The following is a 17,718-nucleotide window of genomic DNA, read 5'->3' as shown; positions in this document are numbered from 1 at the left end:
CTACCTTAAGATCATCGTAAGCCCCCAGCACTGTATAAACAGTAATCTTCATCTCTCCCAGTTGTATGTGGTGCCCTTGGATGATGTGGTCATTGGTTAAGGCCAGCTGCTGGATGTGCGAAGATGAGGTCACTTCCAGGCCTGAGAGTAAACAACCTGAATGCACATCCACTGGTCCCTGGGAAAAGAGGTCAAAGGTCATACAACATCCAAGCATACGGGGACACAGTGAAATAAATGTTTTAAGTACACATTTTATTCTACGTTTGAGTTCCTCCAGACCTGAAGGTGGCAGTGCTGGATAACTGCTCCTGACGCAACACTGACGTCCCCCTCCAGAACACTGTTGATCACCCTGCCTCCATCACTCACACACTGAGTATTCTGAGGACAACACAGACAGAAATACATGGACAGATATTAAACACACACAATACTTGGTCCAGGGTTGGGTCCAGGGTTGTGACCAAGGTTGGGATCAATTCAATTTATTGTTCCTGACACGTTTATGCTTTATGTAGACCTTACGAGGGAAGGGTTACCTAGTACGTAGTGGAAGATCCTAAGAGGAGGAAGAGGAAGACAATGCTCCTCAGAAAATCATAAAAATAAAATAGTGAAACAATAAAACAGTGTTCCTTTTTAGTTAAACCTATTCTAAATATATTCACAAGTCACCAAATAATTGATTTAAAAAAAAAACTATTCTGCAATGAAGGTCTACAGTAGCTTTAGCAGCACTTGGTGGAGCCGGAGGAAAGCTAGCTTCTGTCCTCCTCTGGGTACATCGACTTCAATACAAAACCTAGGAGGCTCTTGTTTTTCACCCCCTTCCATAGACTTGCAACCTATCAGAGCTCCTGCAGCATGAACTGACATGTTGTCCACCCAATCAAAGGATCGCAGAATGAATCTAGTACTGGAAAGCATACAAGTACTGAAAGCATAAGCTTCAGATATCTAGCACTGCAGCGCATAAAATGTGGTGAGTAGTTGACTCAGAGAAAGACAATAGTTGAACAGATGAACAAATTCAATTCTTCCAGAATAAAGGAGAAGCAAGAGAGAAAGAGCTAGCTGAATGCAACTAGCTAGTTTAGCCTTCTCAAACAGAAAAGGATGTTAGCTAGCTGGCTATGGCTATCCAACACTGGAACTCTTCCAAGTCAAGGTAAGCTTTAGGTTTGATTAATTTATTGCCAAAGGGGCCCGCCGATGTAACTGCTAAGCTGCTTTGACTGTACTGCATGATTGTAGTGGGTTTACAAATGCATTAGTATAGTAGCTACATTCTATGACCAAAAGTATGTGGACATCTGCTCGTTGAACATCTCATTCCAAAATCATGGACATTAATATGGAGTTGATCCCCCCTTTGCTGCTACAACAGTCTCCACTCTTCTGGGAAGGCTTTTCACTAGATGTTGGAACATTTGTGTGGGGACTTGCTTCCATTCAGCCACAAGCGCAATTGTGAGGTCGGGCACTGATGTCGGGTGATTAGGCCTGGCTTGCAGTCGGCATTCCAATTTCATCCCAAGGTGTTCGATGGGGTTGAGGTCAGGGCTTTGTGCAGGCCAGTCAGGTTCTTCCACATCGATCTTAGGCTTGTGTGCAGCGGCCCCGGCCACGGAAGCCCATTTCATGAAGCTTCCGACAAATAGTTATTGTGCTGACATTGCTTCCAGAGGCAGTTTGGAACTCGGTAGTGAGTGTTGCAACCGAGGACAGACAATTTTTACACGCTTTACACGTCCAGTCCTGTGAACTTGTTACCTAACACTTTGCGGTTGAGCTGTTGTTGCTCCTAGACGTTTCCACTTCACAATAACAGCACTTACAGTTGTCCGGGGAAGCTGTAGCAGGGCAGAAATCTGATGAACTGACTTGTTGAAAAGGTGGCATATTATGACAGTGCCACATTGAAAGTTACTGAGCTCTTCAGTAAATCCATTCTACTGTCAATGTTTGTCTATGGAGATTGTATGGCTGTGTGCTCGATTTTATACACCCGTCAGCAACGGTGTGGCTGAAATAGTCGAATCCACTAATTTGAAGGGGTGTCCATATACTTTTGTATATATAGTGTATGTTGACTATGATGCAGGCTGTGTGTAGTGGTTTAGAAAAGGTTGTTGCGCAGCAACTCAATGCCTTCCTGAAGAAAAACAATGTATACGAAATGCTTCAGTCTGGTTTTAGACCCCATCATAGCACTGAGACTGCAATTGTGAAGGTGGTAAATGACCTTTTAATGGCATCAGACCGAAGCTCTGCATCTGTTCTCGTGCTCTGAGACCTTAGTGCTGCTTTTGATACCATCGATCACAACATTCTTTTGGAGAGATTGGAAACCCAAATTGGTCTACACGGACAAGTTCGGGCCTGGTTTAGATCTTATCTGTCAGAAAGATATTTTCTGTGAATGGTTTGTCCTCTGACAAATCAACTGTAAATTTCGGTGTTCCTCAAGGTTCCGTTTTAGGATCACTATTGTTTTCACTATATGTTTTACCTCTTGGGGATGTCATTCGAAAGCATAATGTTAACTTTCAGTGCTATGCGGATGACACACAGCTGTACATTTCAATGAAACATGGCGAAGCCCCAAAATTGCCCTCGCTAGAAGCCCGTTTCTCAGACATAAGGAAGTGGATGGCTGCAAACTTTCTACTTTTAAACTTGGACAAAACAGAGATGCTTGTTCTAGGTCCCAAGAAACAAATATCTTCTGTTGAATCTGGTTGTTATAATCTCCAAACAGCACAGCCAAAAGAGGACCCCCCTCATAGCCTGGTTCCTCTCTAGGTTTCTTCCTAGGTTCTGGCCTTTCTCGGGAGTTTTTCCCAGCCACCATGCGTCTACATCAGCATTGCTTGCTGTTTGGGGTTTTAGGTTGGGTTTCTGTACAGCACTTTTGAGATATCAGCTGATGTACGAAGAGCTATATGAATAAATTTGATTTGATTTATTGGCTTGGAAAGCTTTTTTCGCCTGGTCATAGAAAGCTGAAAGCTGAAGCCCACAAGCGAACGGAAAAGGTGTGAGAAGGAATTATATATATACACACAAGGAGGAAAGTGAACTATGTTTGTGTGTGATCAGGGGCGTCTTCGTTCCGCCGATTCTGTTGAAAAACTTTTCTTAAAAACGTCAGCAAACGGAACATACCTGAATTTGTCCAATAGAAACTCTCATTTGCAACGGATGGACTAACGATTACATCCTAGATCAGTGTCACTGTCTGTCACCTTGATAACTTAAAATTGTCTCGACCTGTGCACCTACCTTGTAAACTTTCATTAATAGGCTAGGTTGTAGCAACCTCATGGTGGGCACAGGGAAAATGAGTATCATGTAGTAGCCTAAACCTATCGATATTACATTGAGCTGGGTGAATGGAATACGAATGACAGTCATCCAATATGCTGTAATAGACATAAGGCCATGCTCATTAACAAGGAAAATACTCCATCTTAAAAATGGCACCGACCGCCACTGCCAGTACGGTACCTGTATGTGTGACAAAGTGTCTCTCTCTGTCCCCTTCTTTGTCAGGCGGGCAATGTGCTCTCTACCGGACAGAGTCAGGTAGTCGTAGCAACCGCCAGGAACGTAAACTGCAAGGAGAAAACCAAACACACTTATGAACCACTTGTAATAGGATGGCACATTTGGCATGTACAGAGAATGATGTACCACATAGAAAGAGACATACCCATATGGAGAGTAGTGCCTCTCAGTATCCTCCATAGCAAGGCCCGTGCGCTCCTCACTACAGCTCCCTGTTGACTGATGGGGGAACTGCAGCCCGTCCTCTCACCATTCACAAACTCTGACTCACTCAGGTCTGAGCAAAGACACATCAACAAATCCAGGAAGAGGGAGATCTGCAGATAATAAATAACCATGGAAAGAAAGACAATGAAGGGATGTAACAGAGGATAAGGCTGTATCAGAATAAAACCAGCTTTGTGTAAACCTAGAAAAAAACAGAACAGTGTTTGAGGGGGGAGAGGCACAAAGAGAAGTAAAGAGAATTAGAAATGAGAAGTAAAGATGAAGACTGCATACCTGAATGGGTGGTGCCCCAGAGTCCATGCCCATGTACGTGCAGCCGTCAAGGGGAGGGGTAACATGGGCCTTCAGCAATCGCTCGAGTACCCTCCTGCAGAAGAACACAGGCCCTGACACCTGAATGGAGTTACATCATTACATGTGTTGCAGGCTCATAAAATAAAACAAGGTTATTTTATCACATACAGTAAACACAAGAGGTACAGTGAAATGGGTTGTTTCACAGGGTCAGCCAGCACCCCTGGAGCAAATTAGGGTTAATTGCCTTGCTCAAGGGCACATCATTTTCACCTTGTCATCTCGGGTATTCGAACCAGTAACCTTCGAGTTACTGGCCCAACGCTCTAACCGCTAGCCTACCTGCCATCTAGGTATTCCCATGACTCTTTTTATTGAAGGAAAAAATACATTTCTGGATATTTTCCTCTATTCACTATCTTTGACTTACCAGTGGCACCATCCCATCAGGCTGTGCGGCTCGGCGAATCCGCTCCTCTGACCCCTTGTAGATGATGTCACGTACTCTACCCTATGAAAAGAGAGAAACCACCATTTGGCACTACTTATGAATGATCATCTTCATGCAGACAATGTGTACAATGCCTTCAGAAAGTATTAATTGGCTTATTCCACTTTGTTGTGTTACAGCCTGAATTCAAAATACAAAAACATTCTCACCCATCTACACACAAGACCCAATAACGACAAAGTAAAAACATGTTTTTAGTTTCCAAATGTATTGAAAATGAAATACAGAAATCACATTCACATAAGTATTTACTCCTGAGTCAATACTTTTGTAGAAGCACCTTCGGCGGTGATTACAGCTAAGAGTCTTTTTGGGTAAGTCTCTAAGAGCCTTCTTTCTACACCTGGACTGTGCAACATTTGCCAATAATTATTTTCAAGATTCTTCAAGCTCTGTCAAATGAGTTGTTGATCATTGCTAGACAACCATTTTCAGGTCTTGCCATAGATTTTCAAGTAGATTAATTCAAAACTGTACAGTCAGCTACTCAAGAACATTCACTGTCTTGGTATTGGTAAGTAACTCCCGTGTAGATTTGGCCTTGTGTTTAAGGTTATTTTCCTACTGAAAGGTGAAATTATCTCCCAGTGTCTGGTGGAAAGCAGACTGAACCAGGTTTTCATCTCGGATTTTCCCTGTGCTTAGCTCCATTACATGTATTTTTTATCCTTAAAAACTTCCGTCCTCAACCTCTCTGAACCACCCATACCAGATCCGGGATAATTGTCATCAGCAACGCTGAATAGCATAGCGCCACAGTCAAATAATATTGCTAGAAAATATTCATATTCATGAAATCACAAGTACAATATTGCAAAACACAGTTTAGCCTTTTGTTAATCCACCTGTCGTCTCAGATTTTGAAATTATGCTTTACAGCGAAAGCAATACAAACGTTTGTGTAAGTTTATCGATCGCTCGACAAAACAATAAGTACACTTAGCTTCAGGTAACTTGGTCACAAAAATCAGAAAAGGAATCAAATTAATAATTTACCTTTGATGATCTTTCGGATGTTTTCACTCACGAGACGCCCAGTTAGACAACAAATGTTCTTTTTGTTCCATAAAGATATTTTTTATATCCAAATACCTCCGTTAGTTTGGTGTGTTATGCCCAGGAATCCACCGGAAAGAGCGATCATGACAACGCAGACAAAAATTCCAAATTATATCCATAATGTCCACAGAAACATATAGTTTTTTATAATCAATCCTCAGGGTGTTTTTCAAATATCTATTCGATAATGTATCACCCGGGACAGTTGGCTTTTCACTTGGACCGGGAGTAACAATGGCCGCCTTTCTCTTTTGCGCACAACTCACTCTGAGAGCCCCCACCTATCCACTTACGCAATGTGGTCGTTCACGCTCATTCTTCAAAATAAAAGCCTGAAACTATGTCTGAAGACTGTTGACACCTTGAGGAAGCGATAGGGAAAGGAATCTGGTTGATATCCCTGGGAGGCTATGGAACATCGAGTTTTCAAAATAGAAGCCACTTCCTGGTTTGATTTTTCTCAGGGTTTCGCCTGTAATATCAGTTCTGTTATACTCACAGACAATATTTTGACAGTTTTGGAAACTTTAGAGTGTTTTCTATCCTCATCTGTCAATTATATGCATATTCCAGCATGTGGTCCTGAGAAATAGGCTTTGGGACTTTAACTAAACTTTGGGAACGTTATTTTTCCAAACATAAAAATAGTGCCCCCTAGCTTCAAGAGGTTAATGATTACAAGCATACCCATAACATGATGCAGCCCCCACTATGCTTGAAAATATGGAGTGGTACTCAGTAATGTGTGTATTGGATTTGCCACAAACATAACACTTTGTATTAAGTACAAAAAGTGAATTCTCTTCGCCATATTTGTTTGCAATGTTGCTGTAGTGCCTTGTTGTACAGGGTTACTTCTTTTCACTACCAGTTAGGTTAGTATTGTGGAGTAACTACAATGTTGTTGATCCATCCTCAGTTTTCTCCTATCACAGCCATGAAACTGTTTTAGTCAAAATTAACCTCATACTAATCTACCAATAGGTGCCCTTCTTTGCGAGGCACTGGCACTGGAAATCCTCCCTAGTCTTTGTGGTTGAATGTGTGTATGAAATTCACTGCTCGACTGAAGGACCTCACTAGGGATTAACACAGGTAACCGGGATCACACTTCACATTTCCCGAAAAAAAAAAAAATTACCAAAATATTACCAAAATATTCCCTCAATGTCGCAATAATGCAATACCACAAAATACACAACATGTACAGCAGCAGATTGGATAATATGCCACTACATTTTTTTTGCCAAACAGGTTATTGGATAGGTCTTTAGCCTAGCGTATTTACTTTACACAAAGTTGCCATTAATTCAAAGCACACGCATAATTGACACTGCATACGAGACCAGAATGCAGTTTAGAGGGTTAAGTTCTAATTCTCAGAGTAAAACGCTTAACCAAGTTTATTCTTCCCAGAGGGTCAATATAGCTGCATTCAGACAAAAACATTTTTCACACAAGCACTGATATTTAACTGTTCCTCATAGGCTGAGTCCCCTTCTACTCACCTGTACAAACGTCATTGTTTACTGCTAGGCAGAACACTGGTGATACAGGCAAAAAACGTATATTTCTCCCTTAAGGTGACCTGACCTCAACCCCCCTCCATCACCAATCCATGGCTCTCTCCCCTTATCAATGCCTGCCACATGTGATCGCTTCCCTGCACTCAGCACATTCCAAGCTTAAGTTGCACACACTATATACCTTCCTCCTATAACCCTTAACTTCTGGTGTAGACCCTCCACTATATACCTTCCTCCTACAGATACCCATTACCTTCTGGTATAGACCCTACACTATATACCTTCCTCCTATAACCATTAACTTCTGGTGTAGACCCTCTAAACCTCAGCACTGCCTCAGTGACATAAGTATATTTCATATTCTCAGAACCCAACGAGAGTTTATCAGAGTGGAAAATTCAATCCAGGTCCGATCCAAGCCCGGTGAGTTGAAGCCCGAGCCGACATCACAGAAATTAAATGAGCCCAACCCCCCCGCAAAAAAAGCCAGATTTCTAGAAAATAGTTAGCTATATTGACTTAAACTGGTGTTGAGAACAATGCGGTGTAGGCGGGCGGCAGCACAGTTTGGAGATGAGAAAACAGCCATTGGGCTTTGAAAAAGCACAGAGAGAGGAAAACTCCCCTTAGTTATGATCAACTGAATGATGAGAATATTGGAATGATGTAGGCTTATCTAATTAAAATAATGTATTAAATTCTAACTGAAACTCCCAAAGTCATATACAAACTGGTGTACTAATTTAAAGCAATTGTTGTGTGTTGTCACCTAGATGATAATTTCAGCACCTCTTTGATTATGGACAGCACCATTGGGCTGACTTGAGACAAGTTTGGGGTGCCCGTGTAGATAAATCCATCAATGTCAGATCTTTGTCTTCACTGAATCTCAGTTTGGATATTTGGTAACAACAAGGCTGGGAAAATGTTAGCTAAGTTGAGGTGAGTGCTAATTATCACCTTTATTCTAGATTGGTCATACATTATATTACCTGTTCAGGACATTTTGCTAGCATATAATACAAGTGGATTTTGGGCTTCACTCGTGTAGTAGCCAGTCCTACTCCCGACCAAAAGCCTGTCTGATAATCAAAAAAAAAAATCCAGACTGCATTATCAAAGCATGTTTCGCAGCAGCAATCTTATTTTGGGAGAACCCTGACCATATCTTGGTTTCAAACACTTTAAATTGGCACTTACAGTTTCTGTGGTATTTCCCGGGACTCTCGGGATGAATTATTCCCGGTATTGAAACTTGGTAGATTTCCGGAAAAATATTCATCCCTTACAGATAAATGTGTGGACTAAAGAGATGAAGTAGTCATTCAAAAATCATGTATATTATTGCACGTATTATGTGACTTGTTAAGCAAATGTTTACTCATGAACTTATTTAGACTTGCCACAACAAAAGGGGTTGAATACGTGACTCAAAACATTTGTAAAAAAAAATGGCATTATGGGGTATTGTATGTAGGCCAGTGACAAAAGAAATCTTAATTTTATCCATTTTAAATTCAGGCTGTAACAACAATATGTGGAAAAGGTCCATGGGTGTGAATAGTATCTGTATCTAAAGTTTGTCATTCCATTCAGTAAGAGACATATCCTTAAAAGTTATGTACCTGCTCATCAGCAAAGTAGACTCCATGATTGGCGGCATAAGAGACATCACCAGGTAGTGCCAACACACGGACCCCAGAAAAACCCTCCCATGACATTTCTGAAAGACAGAAGAGAAATAATATTAAGGGACAGTGGGGGAGACCAGTTTTTAAAAATAAATGGTTAAAATATAATCTGAATGGAATTGTAGAGAAGATCTAACTGAAGGTAGTCGGCATGGTCAGGATCATGTCAGTGCTGCACACCCAAACACCCGGGGGAGAACCAGGGCACACCTACAGATGGATCAAACAAGGAAGAGACAAAAAACTGTGAGGCAGACAACACAACAAGTGAGTTCGGCCATTGACCCAAAAAATGGAGTTTAGGTAATTTGTTCTTGACCTGGGCCCAGATTCACAAAACACTTCTTATGCAAAAACTTCAGAAGCTTATTAAGAAAAAAAAGTTTGTAAGTGCAATTCCTCAACCATATCTTAAGATTAAACCATTTTCTTATGAATTTCTCAAATATCTTCTTGTTGCTAGGCAACCATTGTTGCTAGGCAACCATTTTAGCTAGCTATCTAGCTAGCAAATGGCAATCATGTTAGCATATTTCTTATTGAGATTACGGTTCTTAAACATGTTGTTGGGTTTACAATAATCAATACTGAAACTTTCAGGTGAAGTTTGTCAGTGAATTAAACATGTTCAATAGCTTTCATGAGTTTCCAATAACTTTATTTTCAATAATTTTCTTCCTTTTTGCTTAATAAGAGAAACATAAGAAATAGCACAATGTAACGCTCATCTGATGAAGGAGTGGACCAAAGCGCAGAGTGGTACATGTTCATGATATTTATTTAAATCTGAACACTAGAATAAAAATAACAAAGCGAGAATTGAACAGTTCTGTAAGGTAACTAAAACAACTACCCACAAAACCCAGGTGGGAAAAGGCTACCTAAGTATGATTCTCAAATCAGAAACAACGATAGACAGCTGCCTCTGATTGAGAACCACACCCGGCCAAACACAAAGAAATAGAAAACATAGAAATAAAGAAACTAGAATGCCCAGCCTAGTCACACCCTGGCCTAACCAAAATAGAGAATAAAAAACTCTCTATGGCCAGGGCATGACACACAAGAACATTTCCAACAACCTTTTTAGGAATAGCAACTTTGCTTAACGTTCTTCTTAAGTCTATAGTTAAAAGGAAAAAATGTCAGTGAAAAATACATTTCTTAAGGTTTTGTGAATCTGGGCCCTGGTTACGTTAAATGTATTCAAAAAGCACTGACCCCAAACATAGAGCCTTGGGGCGCACCATATTCAAAGCAATTGATTAATCAGTTTATTATGTACATTATTTTAAAATCAGAAGTACTAACCAAATTTGGGCTAAGAGAGAATGGTATAGTCAATGTTGTAAGCAGTTTATCATACCCAAAATCGCAGCTAATACAAACAAAGTCCATGGACATGACACACAAAACAAACATCAACAAATTAACTACTTATCAATAAAAGACTATATAGACCTACTAAAAACACAAACAATTCACTATGGGCTAATGAATTGTTTTAAGAAAAAACAGAAAGCATTTGGTTTCAAGATTCAGAACAACCTGCTATTACTGTAATTACATTGGTAGCAATTATTTATTTCAGGAAGCACCGCCCCAACGCATTATATTTCACAGCGAAGGTTGCAGCAGAAGTTAACTCCTTTGTCGGCGACTCTTTCATCCACGTGTGCATGATTGGCTGGGGAACAATCGGGTAAAGGCTCTCATATTGGGTCCCTAATGCCCTAAAACACATGGTTCACATGGGAAGAATATTGTATATACACACACTTGTTGTTATGGGCAGACTATTGTATAAAATAAATATGTGCTGCATTCACGGTCTTCCTTTTCAGATGGAATAAATACAACGGGGTTGGGCAAATAACTTAAAATGTCATCCATAAGCCTACTAATTAATTAAAAACATGCACATAAAGAAAAGCAATTTCAGGCCTCTCGATTGGCGCAGCGGTCTAAGGCACTGGCATCGCAGGGCTTAAGGAGTCACTACGGACCCGGGTTCGATCCCGGGCTGCGTTGCAGCCGGTCGCGACTGGGAGAACCATGAGGCATCTCACAATTGACCTAGCGTCATCCGGGTTAGGGGAGGGTTTGGCCGGCATGTCCTTGTCCCATCGCGCTCTAGCAACTGTGTGGTGGGCCGGCTGTGAGCAGTGAGGCTTGGTCGTGTTTCGGAAGACTCATGGCTCTCGACCTTCGCCTCTCCCGAGTCCGTCCAGGAGTTGCAGTGAAGGGACAAGCATATATCTACCAATTGGGAAGTAAAATGGGGTAAAAAGTAGTTTTTTTAAAGTAAAAAAAAAAAATCATAAAATACATAATGAATTTTCTTTCAATTTGATAAATAGAAGATAATTATCAATATAACAAAACTAGGCCTATGATATTTCCTTCCGACCCCGTATGGGCCATCAGCGGGACAAAAGTCTTGCTGCGTCTATGAGGTAGTGCCCTATTAATGGCAGCACCGCTTTATCAAATGTCCATATTGATATTTTAGGTTAGGCCGTGAAACCAGTTTTCATGGGCACACAAATCCAAAATGACGCATGCAACTGCTAAATCAAATGCTTCTAGACCGAAAGTCACCTAACTTAAGTGGTTCTTCTATAGGCTATGCGTAGGCTAATAAACCTACTTGTTGAATGCGCATTTGGTATCCAGCTGATAGTTAGGCCTATGGATATTGTCAACTATCAGCTGATCCAGGAAATATTTTTCTGAACAACAGTTAAGTGACAATCAGCTGTTGTGATATAGCATGCAATGCAAAAACAGCCGGTGCGGAAAACGTCAGAAGTCAGTCCAGAATATTTTGATGTCTCGATCGTTGCGTCAGTTATGTTGTGAATCACAACTTCACTGGCACAACGAACGAGACATCAACAATTTGAATCCAATGCCCCTACATTTATGTTGATTATCTGCTTGATTTACAGCACAGTCTAGAAGATTTAACAGAGAAAGTATGAAGGTAATGAGTTTGTGTTTAATGTGGATGCTACCATGATTACGGATAGTTCTGAATTAATTGTGAATAGTGATGAGTGAGAGTTACACGCACAAATATCATACCCTAAAATGGTGTAACAGTGCAAGGTTAGCATGTCTTGGGGGTATTATATTTGTGTGTCTAACTCTCTCACTCACAATTCATTCAGGACTATCTGTAATCATGGTAGCATCCACATTAATGTAGAAGTGTTTAGAAACATACTCTATTCTTGTTTATAATAAAAGTGACTCCAAAATGACAATACATTACCCACAATTAATTTAAATTGGGCACAAAACAATCTGAAACAACCAAAATGAACAGCAAATGCATTCAACAAGTTTATAGAGTCACAAGCTTGACGTAAAATTTGCCAACAACGTCTCCTAAGGGCACAAACCCACCGTCGCTGGACCAGACAGGACTGGTAAAAAGTGCTCTTCACTGACAAGTCGCGGTTTTGTCTCACCAGGGGTGAAGGTCGGATGTGCGTTTATCGTTGAAGAAATTAGCGTTATACTGAGGCCTGTACTCTGGAGCGGTATCTATTTGCAGGTGGAGGGTCCGTCATGGTCTGGGGCGGTGTGTCCAAGCATCCTCGGACTGAGCTTGTCATCATTGCAGGCAATCTCAACGCTGTGTGCATTACAGGGAAGACATCCTCCCCCCTCATGTGGTACCCTTCCTGCAGGCTCATCCTGACATGATCCTCCAGCATGACAATGCCACCAGTCATACTGCTCGTTCTGTGCGTGATTTCCTGCAAGACAGGAATGTCAGTGTTCTGCCATGGCCAGCAAAGAGCCCCCCATCCCATTGAGCACGTCTGGGAACTGTTGGATCAGAGGGTGAGGGCTAGGGCCATTCCCCCCAGAAATATCCAGGAACTTGCAGGTGCCTTGGTGGAAGAGTGGGGTAACATCTCACAGCAAGAACGGGAAAACCTGGTGCAGTCCATGAGGAGGAGATGCACTGCAGTACGTAATGCAGCTGGTGGCCACACCAGATACTGACTGTTACTTTTGACCACCCCTTTGTTCAGGGACACATTATTCCATTTCTGTTAGACATATGTCTGTGGAACCTGTTCAGTTTATGTCTCGGTTGTGAATCTTGTTATGTTCATACAAATATTTACATGTTAAGTTTGCTGAAAATAAACGCAGTTGACAGTGAGAGGACATTTCTTTTTTTGCTGAGTTTATGTCTAGCTCGTTCCAGTCGCTAGCTGCAGCGAACTGGAAAGTGGAGCGACCCAGGGATGTGTGTGCTTTGGGGACCTTTAACAGAATGTGACTGGCAGAACAATTGTCTGCTTAAGTGCCCCTGTTAATTTAGCCTACAGCCAGTTTTAGAGAAAAGTCATCACTGAATATTGTAACAGCTTTCATTGCCTGCTTATGTGCCCGTTAATAATTTAGCATACTGTTCGGACTAGGTGTACAGGGAGAATACTGTAAGAATGGCACATGTTCTGAATTATTCCATTTAATCGTTTCTTACTTTGTGTGTTATAATTATCTCTGGTGCTTTTCTCCACGAGGAGGGTGGTAAGTTACAGACCCAACAACATTATATTAGTACGAGACCCATGTAATTCCAGTTGAGGGTTGTTTTGTTTGCTCAATGAGCTGTCAGTGCGTATGTATATTGTCTATAAAAGTGGATCCTCGTGATTGTATTTTCCTTCCTTTTTACTTACTTTTTTGTCCCCATGGGGAAATTTTGTTGCAGTGTCATGTACACGTTTAAAGTGGTGTTTAAATACCAAACAAAATTGACAATACAACTTTCATAACAGTGACAAAAAAAATAAAAAATGTAAATGTTTTATTGGTAAGACTTACGGAGTCAATAGGAACATTAGCCCGAGCTATTTAGGAGGGATATCACACCTGGCACAAATTATTATCTAGTTCTGTTTTTCCTTCTGAGGGGTGCCCTATATCTGCACCCAGTTGGGAGTAGTTCAATGTCCGGGTACAGACCGCACAGACCAAATAAAATACTTCAAAATGGAAGGCTAACCGCTGAGTTACTTAACCGGTTGATCCTACCCCCTACTTTTTTGAACATTCTGTTAAAAATCGCGCAACATTTCAGCGCCCTGCTACTCATGCCAGGAATATAGTATATGCATAGAATTAGTATGTGTGGATAGAAAACACTCAGACACTGGTTAAATCACGGCTGTGACTATAACAGAACGTGCGTTTCATCGAAAAGCGCAGGAAAATCTGATCACTGAAAATTGGAAAATATATCAATGCGCCACTTGCATGTATTGTTGAATGGAAACCACATTACCTGGAGCCGAGATTGCAATTCCTACAGCTTCCACACGATGTCACCAGTCTTGTCATTTGCCTGGGCTTTGTTTCTTGGTCAAACGAACTAGAGACAGCCCATTTCTTCCGGTCTCCGACAGGATGTTTTGGTTGAGATACATCCAGACATGGTTTCAAGACGTGAAGCTATGGAATATACATCGCCCCGTGATCAATTTGATAGATTATTAACGTTTACTAATACCTAAAGTTGCATTACAAAAGTATTTTGAAGTGTTTTGTGAAAGTTTATGGTCGACTTTTTTAATTTAAGAAAATGGCGTTGCGTTATAAAACGCTGTTTTTTCCTTGCTCACACAGTCTTCATAGATCGATATCTAGGCTATATATGGACCGATTTAATTGAAAAAAAGACCCAATAGTGATGTTTATGGGACATCTAGGAGTGCCAACAAAGAAGATGGTCAAAGGTAATGAATGTTTTCTATTTTATTTCTGCGTTTTGTGTAGCGCCGACTATGCTAATTATTTTGTTTACGTCCCCTGCGGGTCTTTTGGGGTGTTGCATGCTATCAGATAATAGCTTCTCATGCTTTCGCCGAAAAGCATTTTAAAACTCTGACTTCTTGGCTGGATTCACAACGAGTGTAGCTTTAATTCAGTACCCTGCATGTGTGTTTTAATGAACGTTTGAGTTTTAACGAGTGCTATTAGCATTTAGCGTAGCGCATTTGCATTTCCAGATGTCTAGATGGGACGCCTGCGTGTCTGGTGGACGTAAGAGGTTTTAAAGAAGAGTCAAGTTAAGGCCTCAACATTTTGCTGATTTTATCTGAACTCCTCTCATTGTCCATTTCAAAATTGCTGCAAGAATAGGCCTACCTCATCGCAGCTCGTTTGCTTGCACTTGCTTATACTTCAGAGCTAAGTGTTAATTATATGAACAAACATTGTGAATTTATTGGACATAAATGTAATAATGCCTTGTGCATGGTTCAAAAGTCAAAACTCATTCCTATATTCATTGTTATTGAAGGAGAACGCAGTTCTTATCCAGTTACACAAATGGATTTACACATGCTAAAATCGCCACTGTTATCGTCACACTCAATGACGGAAGGAAGGTAGCTTGAAAACCTGAGAAAATATTACAGAGCAGCCTGTATTAATGGATGACACCAAGCCACTTGTACCAACTGCCCCATTAACAGAGAAGTAATCCCACTCCAGGACCAGAGTAGGAGCCCCTTAGTCTAGATGGTGTCTCCGACAAACAGGATTATGGCTAACCTGATTGGAAAGGCAGTCAAGCAGCATATCCAGGCAGCAGACAGGTCCCTGCACAGTCTGAGCTGGCTTTTCCACAGGTAGCCAGCAGAAGGCCCTGCCACAGCTATCCCAGGGAAAGTCACGTCCCTGCAGAAAGACAGGAGAGTTGGGGAGAGAGAAAAATACAGAAGAGAGATTACTCCCATGTCCATGTGAATAATAATAAATGAAATCTCACAATTGAAAGCTCATTCCTGATCCATTCAGTCTCTCTGCCCCACTTTCTCCTTCTCCCCGTCCTCTGCTACCCCTCCAGTCTTACCGTGTGCAAGATCAGGATACGGGCATCGTCAAGGACATCCGCGGTAACAACCTGAAAACAACATTGGATAAGTGCATTGTTCAGCTCCACAATTAATATACCCCAACAAGAGGTTTACACCATAATACAGTAACAGTCAAGACAATAATATTGTATATTTCAGTTACAGGAATATACTCCATCTGTAAAGTATACAAAAATGTAATCAAGCTACAAATACTATGGTCTGATAAACTAAAATGCACAAACTGACTCACAATATTTGCAGTGGAATTTGTCCTTCGTCTCTATCTTCTCTCTTTATGATATTTTATGGACATATTGTGTGGAGTCACTTACAGTGTATCCAGCTCTGGCACTCAGGTGCTCGGCTGCCACCAGCAGTGCATTGAGAGTGGCTCCCCCACTGCCCAGTCCAGGCTCCTGGGGGTCTGACACAGTGAGCAGTAACGTCCCCTGTAAGAGACCTCCACGCTGCTGCCGGACCTCCAGCTCTGAGACAAACACACCCTTTCTTTAGACAGTGAAGCTAAAACTTTTAATTTGGCTCTATAGTTCAGCATTTCAGATTTGAGATCAAATGAGGAGACCGTACTGAATGTAACCTTTTATTTGAGGATCTTTTCATATAAACAGTGCCTTCGGAAAGTATTCAGACCCCTTTACTTTTTCCACAGTTACATTTCAGGTGCATCTTGTTTCCATTGATCATTTTTTAGATATTTCTACAACTGTGGTAAACTAAATTGATTGGACATGATTTGGAAAGGCACACCCTGTCTACATAAGGTCCCACAGTTGACAGTGCATGTCAGACAAAAACAAAGCCATGAGGTCGAAGGAATTGTCCATAGAGCCCCCCAAGAACACAGTGGCCTCCATCATTCTTAAAAGGAAGACGTTTGGAACCACCAATCAGGACTTTATGGTAGAGTGGCCAGACAGAAGCCACTCCTCAGTAAAAAGGCATATGACAGCCCGCTTGGAGTTTGCCAAAAGGCACCTAAAGGACTCTCAGACCATGAGAAACAAGGTTCTTTGTTCTGAAGAAACCAAGATTGAACTCTTTGGCCTGAATGCCAAGCGTCACGTCTGGAGGAAACCTGGCACGATCCCTACGGTGAAGCATGGTGATGGCAGCATCATGCTGTGGGGATGTTTTTCAGCGACAGGGACTGGGAGACTAGACAGGATGGAGGGAAAGATGAACGGAGCAAAGTAGAGAGAGATCCTTGATGAAAACCAGCTCCATAGCACTCAGGACCTCAGACTGGGGCAAAGGTTCACCTTCCAACAGGACAATGACACTAAGACAATGCAAGAGTGGCTTCAGGACAAGCCTCAATGTCCTTGAGTGGCCCAGCCATAGCCCAGACCTGAACCCGATCGAACACCTCTGGAGAGACCTGAAAATAGATGTGCAGGGACGCTCCCCATCCAACCTGACAGAGCTTGAGATGATCTGCAGCGAAGAATGGGAGAAACTCCAAATACAGGTGTGCCAAGCTTGTAGCATCATACCCATGAAGACTCGAGGCTGTAATCGCTGCCAAAGGTGCTTCAACAAAGTACTGAGTAAAGGGTCTGAATACTTAAATGTAAGAACAGTTTATTTTTAATAAATGTTGCTTTGTCATTATGGGGTATTGTGTGTAGATTGATGAGGGGGAAAAACAATTTAATACATTTTAGAATAAGGCTGTAACGTTACAGGCTGACTACACCTTTCGCGTCCCGTGCGTGAGCATTGCAAAATACATTTTGAAATCTATATTATTCAATCATTGCACCCACAATGCTCGCACGTGCCAACAAGCTTCTGCGTTGCCACGGGCTAAAATAGAAGTCAGTTCTATTTGTGACGCAGATTGCGCTGCAACTCCTGCATCTCCTCATTGGTTTATAGGAGCAGGTACCCACACGCTATCTCCTCATTGGTTATACCCACGT

General features: G+C 41.6%; 1 protein-coding gene across 1 annotated transcript in view; it reads right to left on the bottom strand.

The window, feature by feature from the left end:
* Positions 1 to 17,718, bottom strand: part of LOC118396293 (L-fucose kinase) — a 36,657-nt gene that overhangs the window by 11,643 nt on the left and 7,296 nt on the right. Inside the window, exons 2-12 of the mRNA XM_035790395.2 lie at positions 16,108 to 16,262; positions 15,769 to 15,819; positions 15,468 to 15,593; positions 9,020 to 9,092; positions 8,817 to 8,914; positions 4,526 to 4,606; positions 4,075 to 4,194; positions 3,719 to 3,890; positions 3,514 to 3,620; positions 283 to 384; positions 5 to 178 (exon numbers count right to left, since the gene is read on the bottom strand). Of these exons, the coding sequence (XP_035646288.1) occupies positions 5 to 178; positions 283 to 384; positions 3,514 to 3,620; positions 3,719 to 3,890; positions 4,075 to 4,194; positions 4,526 to 4,606; positions 8,817 to 8,914; positions 9,020 to 9,092; positions 15,468 to 15,593; positions 15,769 to 15,819; positions 16,108 to 16,262 (1,259 nt within the window). The remainder of the gene's footprint in view (positions 1 to 4; positions 179 to 282; positions 385 to 3,513; positions 3,621 to 3,718; positions 3,891 to 4,074; positions 4,195 to 4,525; positions 4,607 to 8,816; positions 8,915 to 9,019; positions 9,093 to 15,467; positions 15,594 to 15,768; positions 15,820 to 16,107; positions 16,263 to 17,718) is intronic.

This window comes from Oncorhynchus keta, chromosome 17, assembly GCF_023373465.1.
Source record: "Oncorhynchus keta strain PuntledgeMale-10-30-2019 chromosome 17, Oket_V2, whole genome shotgun sequence".
Classification (NCBI taxonomy): domain Eukaryota; kingdom Metazoa; phylum Chordata; class Actinopteri; order Salmoniformes; family Salmonidae; genus Oncorhynchus; species Oncorhynchus keta.
This window is presented reverse-complemented; position numbering and strand designations above follow the sequence as displayed.